General features: G+C 30.6%; 2 protein-coding genes and 1 long non-coding RNA gene across 4 annotated transcripts; 1 reads left to right on the top strand and 2 right to left on the bottom strand.

Moving 5' to 3' along the window:
- Positions 1–412: 412 nt before the first annotated feature.
- Hmgcr (HMG coenzyme A reductase) lies at positions 413–13764 on the top strand. Of its 2 annotated transcripts, XM_069117811.1 has the most exons (10): positions 3841–4011; positions 4081–4276; positions 9373–9577; positions 9708–9819; positions 10157–10244; positions 10321–10618; positions 10700–10851; positions 11398–11929; positions 12018–13258; positions 13340–13764. In XM_069117811.1, the coding sequence occupies exons 3-10, from the start codon at positions 9395–9397 to the stop codon at positions 13461–13463; spliced, it is 2730 nt and encodes a 909-aa protein (XP_068973912.1). In that variant the 5' UTR covers positions 3841–4011; positions 4081–4276; positions 9373–9394; the 3' UTR covers positions 13464–13764. The 2 variants fall into 2 exon arrangements, with proteins under 2 accessions (XP_068973913.1, XP_068973912.1); XM_069117812.1 differs by lacking the exons at positions 3841–4011; positions 4081–4276 and adding an exon at positions 413–818.
- LOC138182213 (uncharacterized) lies at positions 9014–9382 on the bottom strand. The gene is made up of 2 exons (XR_011173742.1): positions 9245–9382; positions 9014–9071 (listed from the first exon to the last, which is right to left on the bottom strand). It is a non-coding gene; the product is annotated as an uncharacterized LOC138182213 (long non-coding RNA).
- A 404-nt stretch (positions 13765–14168) lies between the features above and the next one.
- Xpac (DNA repair protein complementing XP-A cells homolog Xpac) lies at positions 14169–15926 on the bottom strand. Its single transcript, XM_069118579.1, has 6 exons — positions 15811–15926; positions 15302–15477; positions 15121–15232; positions 14915–15039; positions 14562–14838; positions 14169–14453 (listed from the first exon to the last, which is right to left on the bottom strand). Exons 2-6 carry the CDS (start codon positions 15448–15450, stop codon positions 14292–14294), a joined length of 825 nt encoding a protein of 274 aa, XP_068974680.1. The 5' UTR covers positions 15451–15477; positions 15811–15926; the 3' UTR covers positions 14169–14291.
- Between the last annotated feature and the right edge of the window lie 188 nt (positions 15927–16114).

Here is a 16114-nt window from a genome sequence, read left to right as displayed (position 1 = left end):
GAGTAGAAGTGCTTGGTCTTCAACAGCAACTTTTAGGTAGATGTTTTGATGTAGAGTATGCTGTAAGTGCTATTAATGCAATGAATGGTGCTGGAAAGAGTTTTGGAAATACTTTAGAATTCTTCAAGAATGCTATCTTTCTTAAACAACAATTGAACTATGAGGAACAACGAAGGCATAAAAAAGATGGAAATAGAGATTCTGTATATAAAAGATTATCTGCACACATTCCTACATTAGATCATTTACCAAACAAAATCTGATGTTATTAGAGGAACTGCTAATAAAGTAGAGTCTATGATAAATCATGCTAAATATTCCACAGAGATTCAAGAAACAAATTAAATTTGAAATGATAATTAAATGCATTAAAATATAATATTGTTCAGAAATATAAATGTAAATACCGTAAATAATTGATTAGACTACTAACAATTTGTATGCCATAAAATAGGTGGGTTATGTGAAATAAAATTATTGCTGTTATATTCTGAATAGTTGCATATGTTAACATTTTTGGATATTTAGAATATTTTAATTTACTTTAATGTGTTAATATTTGGCCAATATCGTTTAGAAAGAAAGTGTATAAACAAATATTATCAGTAGAGATTATTTTAAGTTGTAGACAAAGTCCTATAGATGTCGTTATAATTTGTGTAAGAGAGAATACTGTTAAGAGGTCCAGTATTGGTGTACAGAATGCTAATTAATTTGTGAAATTGTAAAAAAAATATTGAATCATAGATATTGGATATGCCAATTATTAAGCACTGATATCTACATGAAACGTATTTTATCTTCTAACAAGTTTTACGGTATGTTGATCATTTAGTGCCCTCTTTTTCTTTTTCTAGGTTATGTTCGTTTGATATACAATTTTATTTTATTTCTGAAGATAATTTTATTGCTTATTAATAGTTTTATTATATAGTTATAGTGATTTTCTCAAAAATTATCTAGAGTATCTTAACGTTTTCATACTAATATGTGACAAAATGTACGATTTCTTGATTAAAATATTTTACCAGATTGACATAAAGTAGGACACTAATGTTGTACGTCTTAATTATTAAATTACCTGTTCACATATTAATGTGAAACAATTTATTACAATAATTGATATGTATGTGCAAGTGATAATAGAATATTAACTATAAAATAAAACAATTTTATGTAATCTTTTAATTAATGTAAAATTATGACATTCTGGTCATATATATAATAGATATTTTTGTAATGAATAAAGTTAAAATCTATACTTATGAATAAATAGTGAAATTAACATATTTATATGGTATATTTCTTGATATCAATAATATTTAGGTAACAACAATCGTTTATATCAATAATTATGTAGTTTAATATTTGAAAATACCTATATAATTAATTCATGCATTAAAATTTTGCGAATTGCAATTGTGGTATACGTGGTTGTCAATATTAATATTGAGACTTAATTAAGTTAAATATAAATGTTTAATTCTCTGTAGAACTCTTAGTCAATTCATACGGAATTTTCAGACAGATTCTACAGATACGACAAATGAATATGCTGTACGCGTTTAGTAAGAGAAATCATTTAAATACAAATGTACTTCGCGATTATAAGCCAGGTATGCCGCATATCTTGTGTAGGCTTCACATTATACTTACTAACTTTTGTATGGCCTTCAATTTTTTGCCTTAATAATAAATGTTTGCAGATATTTTTCCATATGTTATACAATATGATAATGATTTGTGTAACAACATCATTGAGATATTTGACGATTCTTCAATTTACGAAAACGATAATGACTCCCAAATGAAAGTCAGTTGACTAAATGGAACTTTCTTACATATTGTCTTTCTCTGCATGAAGTTACGTTTTCTTATTCGTATAAAAACAAACTATATATTTTTAGTATAAATATTCATTTAATTATTTTAAATAATATATACGATACGTACATAAGTACGTATTAATCGATTATAATTGTGATCACGTAATACGATCCGCTAAATTCGGGTAAGATGACGGAGTTCGATTCTGACGAGGACGGCGTCTTTCTTGAAACGGAGTTGGCTACTTTTGTTGTATTTAAAATAGTTCCGAGAAGGAAGGTTTATGTTTAAAGCCGCTTATAGATCGGTTCCAACTAAAATGTTATTTACTTTTCATTCAAAGGCGATGTACGAAATTTGTAATCATCCTTTGCGTCGATACTTGCAATATGTACACATAAATGGATTTTCCATGGAAGCCAAGTGTTCTAGTTGTCCTTAATTTAGTGTTATTATAACATTCTAATATTGAAATCTTAATGTAGACCATTAGACTCTTTATTTACGTTTTTTGTATTCGAAAAAAAAAAATATATATATATTGTATTTTCGACCAATCGCGGGGAGACGCAATCGCGAGGAGAGACGTCAACGGGAGTCGTAAATTTCCGTTGCGATTATAATAATCGACACCACGAGTTGATCGATCCCCTGATTTCGGTTAAGATAATAAAGGTGATTTAGTTAGTATAACACTGTGATTCACAGAGTTATAAGGTTTTTATTTCCAACACTCAAGTTACACTGTCCAGTAGATATAAATCGTTTTTCTTTTTTTTTTTTTTATTTATTGAAATTTACAATCAATTCTCGTATTGAGAAAGATATAAATCGTAGATGACACTTTGTCGCACGAAGATAAGGTAGATATACACAATAGAGCAAGGCTCTTATAGTTGAATTTAGTATGTTAGTGGACGTAGCACTAGAGGACTAGAACTAGGAAGGTCTTAACCGCCCTCGATAGAAAGTTGCTAGTAGGAAGCATCGTACGTGAGAAGAACTAACTTTCCTTTGTCAAGTCGTAGTAGACAATAGTCTTTAGAAAATGATTCGGAAAAAAGATATTTGTTGGGTCTGAAGGATCTTAGCTAGCAAATTACTGGTATTTATGATGAATCCTTAAGACTATTGAGGGTACGCAGTACAGGTGAGCGGATATCTGGTTCCCGTCTGGTCCGCGGTGTATGGCCTGGTCTTGGTAGAGGGTCGCCCGACGTAACATATATTTCATATATCTATCGTACGACATAAACTAAAAAATCTTGCACGAAATATAATCGTATTTTCGCATTTTATGCTCGTACAAAGTTTTGTATATAATTGAATTCTCGTAAAACATGAAACTCACATTTTCTAAGAATGGGGAACAACAAATCGCATTAAATTTGTAAATTGTTTCACAAAACCGTGTCAAATCGTCATACGCAAATTTATACAATGTTGTTAGAAAAGATTCACATTTTACATAATTCTTTGCACAGTTTTGTTTATCATTGTTACATCAATGTAAATTTGATATACATAGCTAAAATAAAAATTGATTTATCAATATTGTTTTGATTCATATATTCACAGAATGTATACTTAAAAATAGTTCGACCACTAGTGTGGCAATAACCAAGTGACATATGGATACATCTGTCACATCTAACAAGAGTACGAGTAAGTGTGAAAGAAATGAAATGTATGTTGTTGTCCGATTTTCGCAATGATATGTGTAAAAGATGATTAAACACGAAATTCCAGCGCGTTATCCCGGTAATTCATTAAAATTTGATTCGATTGTTACGACGAATGCTGCTTTCAAATTTCAAATCACGTGTAAAGGCTAGAGTCTTCTCTAAACTATTAAACTACTAAAGACTAGATAATTACTAATAACTAGACCATTAAAGATTCAGTATTATGTATTGAGAAAGAAAACACGTGCTTATGAAGGAAAAAAGGAAGGGGCACGAAAATAGTCGAACACGGTCGAAACTGATTCTGTAAGGTCGATCGGGCCGGTCGAATGGATTCGAGCGTTAGCGCAGCTTTGTTTGCTGGTGAGCTTCGTCCTGTTAAGACTGTGCTTGTTCCGTATTAGTTTCCTTGCTCTAAACTCGAAGTATCGAATAGTCTACCTTTATATGTGATTTTTAATCGTGATAAATTCGGTGGAAGTCTTCTTCCGTTTAAGAGGTAGTACTTCCGAAAACAAATTGTTTAATATTTTAATTAACAACTACTTTTTAATTGCATTTTTATAAGTCGAAGGTACGCAGGAGTTTGACATAGTCAAATAGAAAGCCTTGCCGATTGCATATCATATTTTTGACACTGCTTTATTTGACGTTAAAAGAAAATAGGGAAGAGTTGACAAGCATATACATGTACATATGCGATACTGAACCACGTGCGCAATACGTCAAGAGTTTCATCGAGTTGCTACGTGCACCTTAACAAGGTACGCATGTTCACATTTATTGCTATTGTTTCATTTGTGACAGAAATAATCGAGTTAACGATACACAGTGTCCTGTTAAAACTTCCTTTTCCACTTACACGTCATGTGAGTTAAACAATTACCGCGCAAAAGTTGTTCTGTTATTTAAAGTTATTTTACTTTACTTCTACATTATATTCATATCATTAGTAGTAAATATATAACGTATGACTAAAGTTCCTAGTAAGTGAAATTTTAGCTATTTATCTTTTTTAACTACCAGATTAAGCAATACACCTTATCCGTGTTATTCAGCATTTGAAGTTCATATAGATAATTGATATAGTCTAATTATAGAGTATTTAAATTATTGAGTATTTAAAAAGTGTTATTTATTAACGTTTCAGCACCACGTATACTATACTTACAGGGTAGACTATATTTAGCAACTCGGAAATTTCCATATTGTATTAAGGATTCAGTTCATATTGTAAAAAATAATATCTTTTGCTTTGTACAAGATGAACAGAGGAAACTAATTATTTAACGCAGCTGAAAAAAAAGATAGATCCGATGATAGGATCATCGAGATACATAGAAAACATAGGCATATATTTAAGAAACTGGTTTTCAACAAATTTTGAGAATGCCGGTTTAATATCAAAGATTCCGGTTTCCTTGAGATGATATTAGCGATAACTATAAAACCGATGAGATTGTGGAATAAAAATTGACAAGAGTACAGCAGTTAAATACTTTTATGAAAAATTATATACCAAGTCCCCTTGTAAAGAAGGTAGCATGGTGATATACTTTCATGTTCGTTATATTGTGCTCGATCATACTTTCTATTTATTTTACGAAGGAGTAATGCTTTCCATGGCTTTCACGTTTTTTCTTCTTTTCACTTTTTTATTTTATAAGATCGTTTGAGAAAATAGAATAATTTCAATTAAATAAAAACTATCGTAAAGTTATTGGAGGATAAATATTTTTGTTCAAGCTTGTTTCGTATTAAATGTTAGATAGAACGAAACCTTGTGCATCGTAGACTTCATCAATATTTGGAAATCCAAGGATTGTATTTTCGCAAATAATGGTGATACTTCATTTTATTTATCGTAATCAAATTGATAGTCTGCTTTATTCTGTACAATATCAAGATATTCTTGAGAGATAAGTTGACTAGCGAGACGGTACAAGAGACGTGTACAAGTAAATACGTATCTATATTACCGCTCAAAATACCGGGTACTTGCTCATCTTTAACAGAATATAAATAATGCAATGATTTTATACAGCTGTACAAGGTGGTTTAAAAATCCTTACAATTTTTCAGACACTTCTAATAGTCGGACATAAAATGATTTAAACAAGAATTAATCGACTTTCGATTGACTACAAATTGCAATATTAAGAATTTCACAAAAGATTTTACTTCGATGAAAAGTCAAAGTCATCTCCATTTTTCTTAAACGGAACAACACATTTTTTTATACATTATTCGATACATTTTTTAATTCTCTAAAAAAAAGCAAAGTATCAAAAGGAAAAAGTTCAAAAGACCAAAAGAACCAAAGTAGTTGGGTCGAATAATGATTAGTTTAAAAAATATTCTAACTTCAATGTTTTTGTCAAAATTTCTATCAAGGAGAAAGAGATATAAAAACAAAAAAGTACTATACTATTATTCCTTGTTATTAATTTGTGTTATTAATTTGAACGGTAGTATACTCCTCGCACCGTTTAACTACTTTTGATTCTTTCATAGTTACATCAATTTATGCTATGTTAATATGTAGTTAATATATATGTTATAGGCGCTGATCGACATTACAATGTGATTTCTAGAATGTTAAAATTATATACAAATATATGCTTTGAGGTTGTAATACTTTTAGGACACTTGTCACACTGATAGCACAAATATCGAGGCTTACATAAGATTCATGTTTCATTCGTGACCTCTCATTTATCATTAGGAATACGTAATTAAAAATATGTTAAGATATCGATCAATGTCGACCACATTGAATAAGATGTTTTTCTATGACGACTAGATACAGGAAATTTATATTAGATGATTATAAATACATTGTAGAAAATCAGAAATAATAGAGTAAATGCTTTCAACGATGGTTTAACAAGATCTATAGTCAGTTATGTATAAAGATTAACTGTCATTGTTTCGAACCTGTAGTGGAAATACATAAGCATATTTAATTATATATAATGTGTTTAATTGTATAATAATATATATCTATATTTAATTGATATATTGATGTATTATTATTATTTTAATTTCTGTTTTTGTAATATATATTTATATGCGGGTACGTGACTACACGCGTATATGTGTATTAAAATACTTATTACGCACACATATACTGCGTGTTTTATTATGTACAAAATTTTAAATTCCATACCAGAATTTCTTCTTATTCTTATTCTATGTGCAGGATGTATGTTTTCATCCCTTTATTCATTTACAGCTTCATACATTTATATATCTGTACACATTTATGTACAGGTACATACCTAAGAAATTCTATTTTTTTTACCACCGATTATTACTTGAAGCACTTATTCCATTGTTAGAAACTGCTTGTCATAAATAGGGACTCAGGGATTTTCTCTCTTTTTATCTCCTATACCAGCTTATGTCGATATTTCATAAATGAATTCCCGTACAGACCCTTAGGGTGACTCCGTACCCTCGACTCCCGGTGCTCATGGGGTGACCACTTGCAGAAGAAGTTTTACCAATCATATTAAACTGAGCACTACCCTTGTAAGCTAAAATGTGTAAACAATTAATGTTAAAGCATGTTTCTACCCTGCCAACAACTCTCGTATGAGGAACTATAGGAGCCTCATCTCAAGTAGTTTAGAGTTAGTGCATCAATAGTTTCTCGTTAGTTCCACGATACTTAATCCGTTGTCGACTCAGAATTCTTCTCACTTCTCACATACTTCTTTATATCTGCAAGTGATACTTCTTATTCTTTACCTTACGGGCTAATTATATTTAGCAGCCCTTATTTTACTGGTAAATACTTGTCAGTTTATCATTCCGGCGGTAAATAATCTTTGCTGCTACATCTCTCGAGCCTAGTGTCTTAAACAATATTCATATTTTAATTCGTATAATTATTCATAAATAAATGGCTCCTTTTGCACGTGACAATATTTCCAACAGCTGAGGAACATTGCTCAGACGCAGCGGACGTTGCTGGTATCATTCAATCCTTTTTTATAATTGCTATTCTATTTCTAATCTTGCGATTGGTGTATATTTCATCGCTCATGTCTTCCACTATTCATAAAGGTCAAATACGCAGTATTCTTTCGTTATTATCAAAACATTCAGAAGGGATTCTATCCTTCTTAATTTTGTACAAGTTATAGCTCTTATGCTATAGTTTTATTTATGTTGACTTGATTTACTATTAAATTTGATGTACATATATGTATGTATAAGTGGTCCAACAAGTTTGAAAATGTCCAATAACATTGAAGTAAAGTGATTTGATACACGAGTTGCTCTTCTTCTTGTCCTAACGCCTGTTTAGCAATGTCTCTAAATGTTAGCGTTTTCTGACATTAATGAGATGGCATTTATTGTACTTTGTATACCGATGACCACAATTTTTTCAGTAATTTCCTTAGGGAGTATTTAGTTTATCAGCAAGACTTTGAGCTATGCGACGTTCTCCCATTGTACGCAGTAGGTAAAGTTTAACCTTTTATGCCTCATTAAGAAATAATGATATGTGCACTACGTACAAGTGTATTTTTGTACGAGTTTGATAACGTATAGTAATTAATCTTGTAATATTCAAATTTTATACCAATATATCCAAAGGTGACTTTATAATTCCATCAGATTGTAGCATTGAATGCTTCTGGCTTTGAATGCAATCAATGTTTTTTTTGTTTATCTATATCTGAACTGCCTTTTTCCCTTTTCTTCTTTTATAAGATAAACTTGCATTAGTTTGTCCAATATTTATGAAAGTCGTCTCATCATCTGAATTATAATAGTTAATTATATACTGTACTTTGTGTTTGGTAATTCATGAACTCCAATATTTCATAAGAAGTTCATAAGAAGAAGCTCCTTTAGCATATATTACAAATGGATTTACCACTATTACGGTTTGTATATCTAAAATGGTCGGTAACAAATTATAGAAGTAACTGTCAGAACTAAAACAATTTATTGTATAATATATAATAGTATACTGGTTAATTATTAATAGTAATTAATAGTAATGGTTTGTATGAACAGAAATGTTCTCTTGCGGTGTTGGAATATTTATTCATTACTTTGAAATTGCTTCCATCTTTGAAATGTTAATTAAGTTCCTAAGATCTTGGAATTTAATCACACGTTGTAGCGCTATAAAAACAACCCATCTATTTATAATTCTAGTTTTAAGAATATTGCCTCTTAGCTTTTTCATTCCGTTCGCCATTGCTTCGTGTTTCATTTTTCTCCCGGCTGCAAGTATTCGAATATCAATGTCAAACCGGCACGGGCGGAATTTCGATTTTGTAAAAAAAAAATCGTGTCTCATTACACACATGTGGGGTGCGTAACGTAGTTGCGTAATTGAAAGTGTTATAACTATATGGAGCATTATTGACATGTGGAAGGAACGTCACCGTGTGGCACTTTACTCAATCAATCTTCCACTTATTTTTGCTGAAGTTGTTCCTTGTTTTTTTTCATGTTTACGCGATCTGTTAGGTATCTTCTTCCCTCAGTTGAAAAGAATAAATGGCTCTACCTGTCGATTTTACCGAATATTTTCTGTAACAATAAATAAAGAACGCTTTCGACAAACGAACACTTTTTTCAACTTCACCGTACACGCGGTATCGTCTTCTTTATGGTAACTGTATCTATTTTAGTTCCATTTTACAGAAAGAGAAACTTTATAAATTTTTTTTACCACGAGATATATAAATATCTTAATGTCCTACCTTAAAGTTGATCTTTATGGAGAACACGTTGGAGAAATGTCGAATGTTTAAATAAATTATTTTAATATTTTATATTCTTTTATCATAATCTTATTCATAATAACATTTTATGTCATTTCAAATTGTAGGTAGTTATCAAAAACAAAAAACATGCTGACACATCTGTTCGAAATTCACGGCCGGTTTTGTGCTGGACACCCCCTAGAAGTAATTGTGACGACCTTCACACTCACAGCATGCATTCTGAACATGGAGACCGGAAGTGGACATCCTCGAGATAGTAGAACCCTTCCTTTGGCTTTACATTGTCGGCCCGGTAGATGTAATTTGGATGTAAGCAGATTTTGAGTAAATTTCAATTGAATTTTCAAATTTGAGTCGAGAAATATCTTAATGATGGAAATGATCGTTGTAAGCCTCAAAATTGCTTACACAATATATGTTATATATGATTATTTATTAGGACCTAAATGCAGCTGATATTATAGTCATGACTATAATACGATGTCTAGCTATATTATTCACCTATCATCAGTTTCGCAATTTACAAAAATTGGGTTCAAAATATATTTTAGGTAAGTGAAAATATATATAAGTTTAATTGATATTTCGGAAAATTGAAGATGCGAAATACGTGTTGAAAGAACAATGTATGATAATTATGTATTGGCCGATTATTCATATAACCGGATCTTTCCACGGTACGCGTGAAAGCTTTCAGTGTCAGAGAAAGTTTTATGGAAAGTAATATCGTTTCATTCCGTACGACACGCGATGACAATTAATTATTGAATTCGCATAACATTTAACCGGGAAAAATGCGCGAATTAATTTTAAGTAACAAAATAAATAGAATTTATTAGCAGATATTAATGATAATAGTAAGAATATTTGAATGTAATGTTTTGACAGGTATTGCCGGCCTATTTACAGTATTTTCCAGTGTTGTGTTCACGTCCAGCGTAATGAATTTCGGACGCAGTGATATTTCTGATTTAAAGCAAGTCTTGTTCGGAATGGATTGTAAAGTCTAGAAATTCCTTTAATTCCTATTATATAAAGTTATTATTTTTCAGGGATGCATTATTCTTCTTCTTGCTTGTTATCGATCTTTCAAAAGCCGCTGTATTAGCACAATTGGCTCTAAATTCCAGAAACAAAGAAGAAGTACGAGCAAATATTGCTCGCGGCATGTCACTCTTAGGACCAACTATTACGTTAGATACTTTAGTAGAAACTCTACTTATTAGCATAGGATCTTTATCCGGTGTCAAAAGATTGGAAATCCTGTGCAGCTTCGCTTGTTTAGGTGTTATTGTAAATTATATCGTTTTTATGACATTTTATCCTGCATGTTTATCACTTATTCTCGAGGTAATTTTTAGATTTCTGTGCTAATTGTTAAAATAGTTTTATGAATTGTACATTCTACCTTGTACTATTATTATATTTCAGCTTTCTCGTGAAACTAATGCTATGAAACCGTTAAGTGCCGATAAGATTTTTATAATGCATCCATTAAACGAAGAGGATCAAAAGCCGAATCCGGTAGTAGAACGCGTTAAATTGATTATGATTGCTGGCCTATTTGTGGTACACGCTAACAGGTATTGCATTTTTGTTTTATCTTCTGTTTTCCATAATATATACGAGCCGTGTTTCCGTTTGAAATGAACTTTATGTTTTATACATCAGATAACAATAGAAAGAAAACTGACAAAAGTTATCACAAATCTGCCCCATACGATATGTATTTTTTTTACTTGAGCATATTTCTTGTTTGACAGTTTCCTTATTCTTAACTTCCACAGGTCAGGTTCAACTTATTACACAGTAGCATAAATATACATTTGATTCATATTCAATGAATTGCAGAGAGGGAGATAGTATCTCTACGAGGTTTGGGTTTCTTTATCTCCTCGTATGTTAAGTTAGGAAACAGTGTATAACACTTCTGTGTCGAGTTAGAGATGATGATAATTATTAATATCTTTATACTAAATTCAAGTTTTATCAAAATAGTACATAAAAATAGCGGCAGGTTAATCTATGTACATTATTATATGTGGGAAGATACAATAAAATTAGATAATTCATAAGCTTAGGAAGTTACATCAATGTAATCGTTGACATAAAATATTTATTTATTTTAGTCGCTGGTCTTTCAGAAGTGACAAAAGCGAACCTACTGTAGAAAGAGAAGTATCTTCCGCGAATTCACATGTCGTAGTGAATTCTTATAACAAGACAGAGAATTCATCTGAAGTGAAGAATTATTTAATGAATTGGTTGTCAGTCAGTGCTGATAATATCGTGATATTGATACTTCTTCTTGCGCTCGCAGTTAAATTTATTTTCTTCGAAGATAAAGGAGACATCGCTAAACAATTACGATCCAAAGTAGAAGACGATACAGAAGAAAAGGTTGAAAATGAATGTGTGAAAGGAAAAGAAAATGAAAGTGAAGATGTGAATGTGCTTAGCATCAAGCTGCCATTCAAGCAAAACTTTAGTAGAATGCAAAGTATCTCTTTTCCTTCTAACATACATAATTGGAGCGATGACAAGGAAGACCAAGTAGACGAAAAACAATGTAATATAGATAAGCGGGACGATAAAAATCTGCCTCCAGAATCGAAAGTTCCTAGGTCCTTAAAAGAATGTCTCGAAATATACAAATCTGATGTAAGTAAAGGTATTATAATATCTCAATTTATTTTTCAAAATATCGTTAATCTATATTTAATTTTTAAATATATTGTTAAATTCATAGCTTGGAGCAAGTGGGCTAACGGACGAGGAAATAATTCAATTAGTGAAGAATAAGCATATAGCCGCGTATCAGTTAGAGAAAGCAGTTGGTGACATGGAGCGAGGTGTTGGAATCAGACGTCTTATAATTGGAGAGACGGGAAAATTTCTCGATACTCTCCTCGATTTACCGTACAAAAATTATGATTATAGTAAAGTATTAGGATCCTGTTGTGAGAACGTTATAGGATATGTGCCTGTACCGCTTGGAATTGCTGGCCCACTATTAGTCGATGGTGAATTATATCATATACCAATGGCTACAACAGAGGGATGTTTAGTAGCATCTACAAATCGTGGTAGTAGAGCATTATTAAAATGCGGTGTAACAAGCCGCGTAGTTGCTGATGGAATGACTAGGGGACCAGTTGTGAGGTTTCCAAATATCGTTAGAGCAAGTGAAGCTATGGCATGGATGCAAGATCCTGAAAATTTCAAAGAAATGAAGGAGAATTTTGATTTAACTAGCAGATTTGCAAGGTTGACGAAGATTCACATACGCATTGCTGGCAGGCATTTGTTTATTCGTTTTGTGGCTACTACCGGTGACGCTATGGGTATGAATATGTTGTCTAAAGGTACTGAAAAGTCATTGAACACGGTAAAGGAACATTTCCCTGACATGGAAATATTATCGTTAAGCGGTAATTTTTGCACGGATAAAAAACCAGCAGCAGTAAATTGGATTCAAGGTAGAGGTAAAAGTGTTGTTTGTGAAGCAGTGGTCCCTGCAGATATTGTTACTAATGTGCTGAAAACATCAGTTCACGCATTAGTTGATGTGAATATAAGTAAAAATATGATTGGGTCCGCCATAGCTGGCAGCGTAGGTGGTTTTAATGCGCACGCTGCAAATATTGTAACCGCAATTTTTATCGCTACGGGTCAAGATCCTGCACAAAATGTTGGAAGTAGCAATTGTATGACTTTAATGGAACCATGGGGAGCAGATGGTTCAGATCTGTACGTATCTTGTACAATGCCCAGCATAGAAATTGGTACTATTGGAGGTGGAACTGGTCTTCCTGCACAAGGAGCATGTTTGGCTATGTTAGGTGTTCAAGGTGCACATACTGATCAACCTGGTGAAAATGCTAGCAGATTAGCTAGAATAATATGTGCCACAGTACTTGCCGGCGAATTATCATTAATGGCTGCTCTTACAGCTGGTCATTTAGTCAAAAGTCATCTTAGGCACAACAGGTATGTCTATAAATAAAATAATGGAAAGCCCTAAAAGAATAATATAAAATGAATAAATAAAACAATAAAATTTTATTTCAGATCATCTACCGCAGTAACAAATGCGATAAGTACTCCCCAAGATACTACAGGAATTAAACTGTCTGTGCCAAATATGTTACTGCCTGTACAAAATGTATGTAAGGAGTTCATAGAGAAGTCTTAACATTAATGCTATATAAATGAGTTCATCTTAATCTGTCACTACAATACCTTGTATTGAACGGCTGGTTATATGTAATATGTAATATTTTTTTGTGTACATGGAAGAGCATAAACCAAAAAACTAAATGACTAATAATTTGAACAAAACTGTAACTATAGAAATTTTGAATCAAATACAAGAATGGATTAAATATGCTAAATGCTTGACTTCGTTGGAAGTAGGATAGTATTTTAACTGTTATGAAATATGTATACTTAATTTACAATGAAATATAAAGTTAATTATGTTTGTATGAAGCTAATACGGTGCAAAGATTATTTTTTTGTAGAAATAGTTATATTTTTACATAGTGGAATATTAATATTTAGCTGTAGTGACAGAGCTAAATTATCATAATGTAACAGAAACAAATATATAATTGAAAACATGTAGAATATTCAGAGTACAATCAAATTGTTTTCTGTAATTAAGAAAAGTATATATTTGTGTTATAGTACTGTAATGATATATATATATATATATATATATATCATTACAGTACTATAACACAAATAAAAATTATTAATTATATTTCTTGTTTTTAACTAGTTAAATGATAGAAATACTAGGAATACATTATGATGTATAAAATTTTGTTAGTACAAAAAATAAATTTCAATTGAAAATTAAACAAGAGAGAGAAAATACATAAATAAATAAGGGAAGTGATTTTTTTATCCTTTTTTATTGTGTATGCATTTCGCGAGTAGTAAATAAATTTCTTAATATAAGAAACTCATATCTAAAAACACAATCCAATAATTGCTATAAAATTCATTATTATAAAATTTACATTTTTTCATATGTTTCTTCATATCCACAAGTAATGCAAGTGTGTGTATATGTATCATCATGTTCATTATATGTATCTTCTCCAAACTCGTGCGTATGAGAAGCTTTTGATGTTTTATCATATAACGAGCTCCTGACTTGCATTCTTAATTGTTTAATCTGTACAATACAAAAATAGTAAGTTGGTAAGATAAAAATATCTATATTGATATTATTTTGTATTAAAGTACAAGTATGATATTAGATTTGAAATACGTTTATCATTACCTTTTTGTTAAATTTTTTTATTTTAGCTCCTTCCCTCTTAACATCACGTAATTCTTTTTCCTTTAATAACTTTTCTTCAGAACCCCATACTTGTAAAGCTCTCTGTTCTATTTGTAGTTGCAAATACAATTTCATTTCACCCCAATTTGCATTATGGGGATTTTTTTTAGTAATACATTTTAATGGAGGTTCTCTTTTATCCAAATCACAATCTTTTAATAAATACTCTTGTTTTGCTTCTGTTTTTGTAATCAAAGAGTGCTTACCCTTAGGGTCTCTAATACAAAAAACCAATTATAATAATCTAAAGTTTTATATTAAAATAATTGCTAGTTCAAATAATGCTTGTATACCTGCAGTTATCACATACAGATAAATTAAATGTTTGTAGTAGATATGAGTCTTTAAATTCATTCTTACATTCATCGCAATGAGGAAAATCTACAAGAATAGGTGCAGGTTTTGATATTATTTGTAACTGAAAAGAAAGAAAATATTAGTTATGAAATCCAGTTAATATTTAGTGTAATAACTATTAAAATAATTAAAAATGTTATACCATTTGTTGTTCTAATTCATCACTTTCTTCTATAAGAAAACCTCCTCCACTATCTATAACACGTTGTCCTTGAACTTTATATGATGTACTCTTTCCTGAATCTTCGTTTTCACTTTAAAAAAGTACAAATGTTTTGTTATACAATTTTTTATTTTTCTAACTATTGATATTGGCAACGTACCTCCTTATATAAGGATGAGAAACTATTTTAGATTTTCTTAAAAGTAATGCTTTTTGACGATTTCGCTCTGCACGTTCTTTAAAGTGCTGACAATTTTCTATTAATTCTTCATCCTTTGATGGATCATTTACATCTAACGTAATAGACATTTTCGCAACTGTACAGAAAATTTTAACCTGAAAACAAATAAAATATATAAAAAAATGAGCATTGTGTAATAATATTTTTTATGTCATATTCCTAATAACAGCAAGTACAACTTACACATACCTATGTATAATCCGACAGGTTAAGTATAAACTTCAATATATATTGAATATGTAACTAATAAATTTAAAAGAAATGATCACATTTTATAATTATAATTACAATATAAATTTTTATTCTTATGTATGATACTCTTTCTACATTTTATAATATAATTAAACATAAATAGTGCTTTATAAGAAATGTAGCAAAATCAGATAAAATATAAGACTTTGATATATATTTAGCATTTAAAAACGTACTAGCTAACTATTGAATAATATGTACTTGAGTATGTATTTTACTTGTATATTTTGAACTTCAATTCTTTAGCTTATTTTGAAATAACTACTGGTGAATAATGCCAATCCGCCATTTTATCTTTTTAAGAATATATATATATATATATATATTTAAACCAATTCTATATTCCGCGAAGTTTAATTTTTTGAATTTAATTAACCAACTCAAACTTTACATAGTGAATTCGGAAAAGCGATTAATATTGTGTGTTAGTTATAAGAAGTTGATAAAAATGATAGAATAGTGTTCTAAGTTCATTGCATG

The sequence above is a fragment of the Bombus flavifrons genome, chromosome 8 (genome assembly GCF_040668555.2).
Source record: "Bombus flavifrons isolate JBK064 chromosome 8, iyBomFlav1_principal, whole genome shotgun sequence".
Classification (NCBI taxonomy): Eukaryota; Metazoa; Arthropoda; class Insecta; order Hymenoptera; family Apidae; genus Bombus; species Bombus flavifrons.
This window is presented reverse-complemented; position numbering and strand designations above follow the sequence as displayed.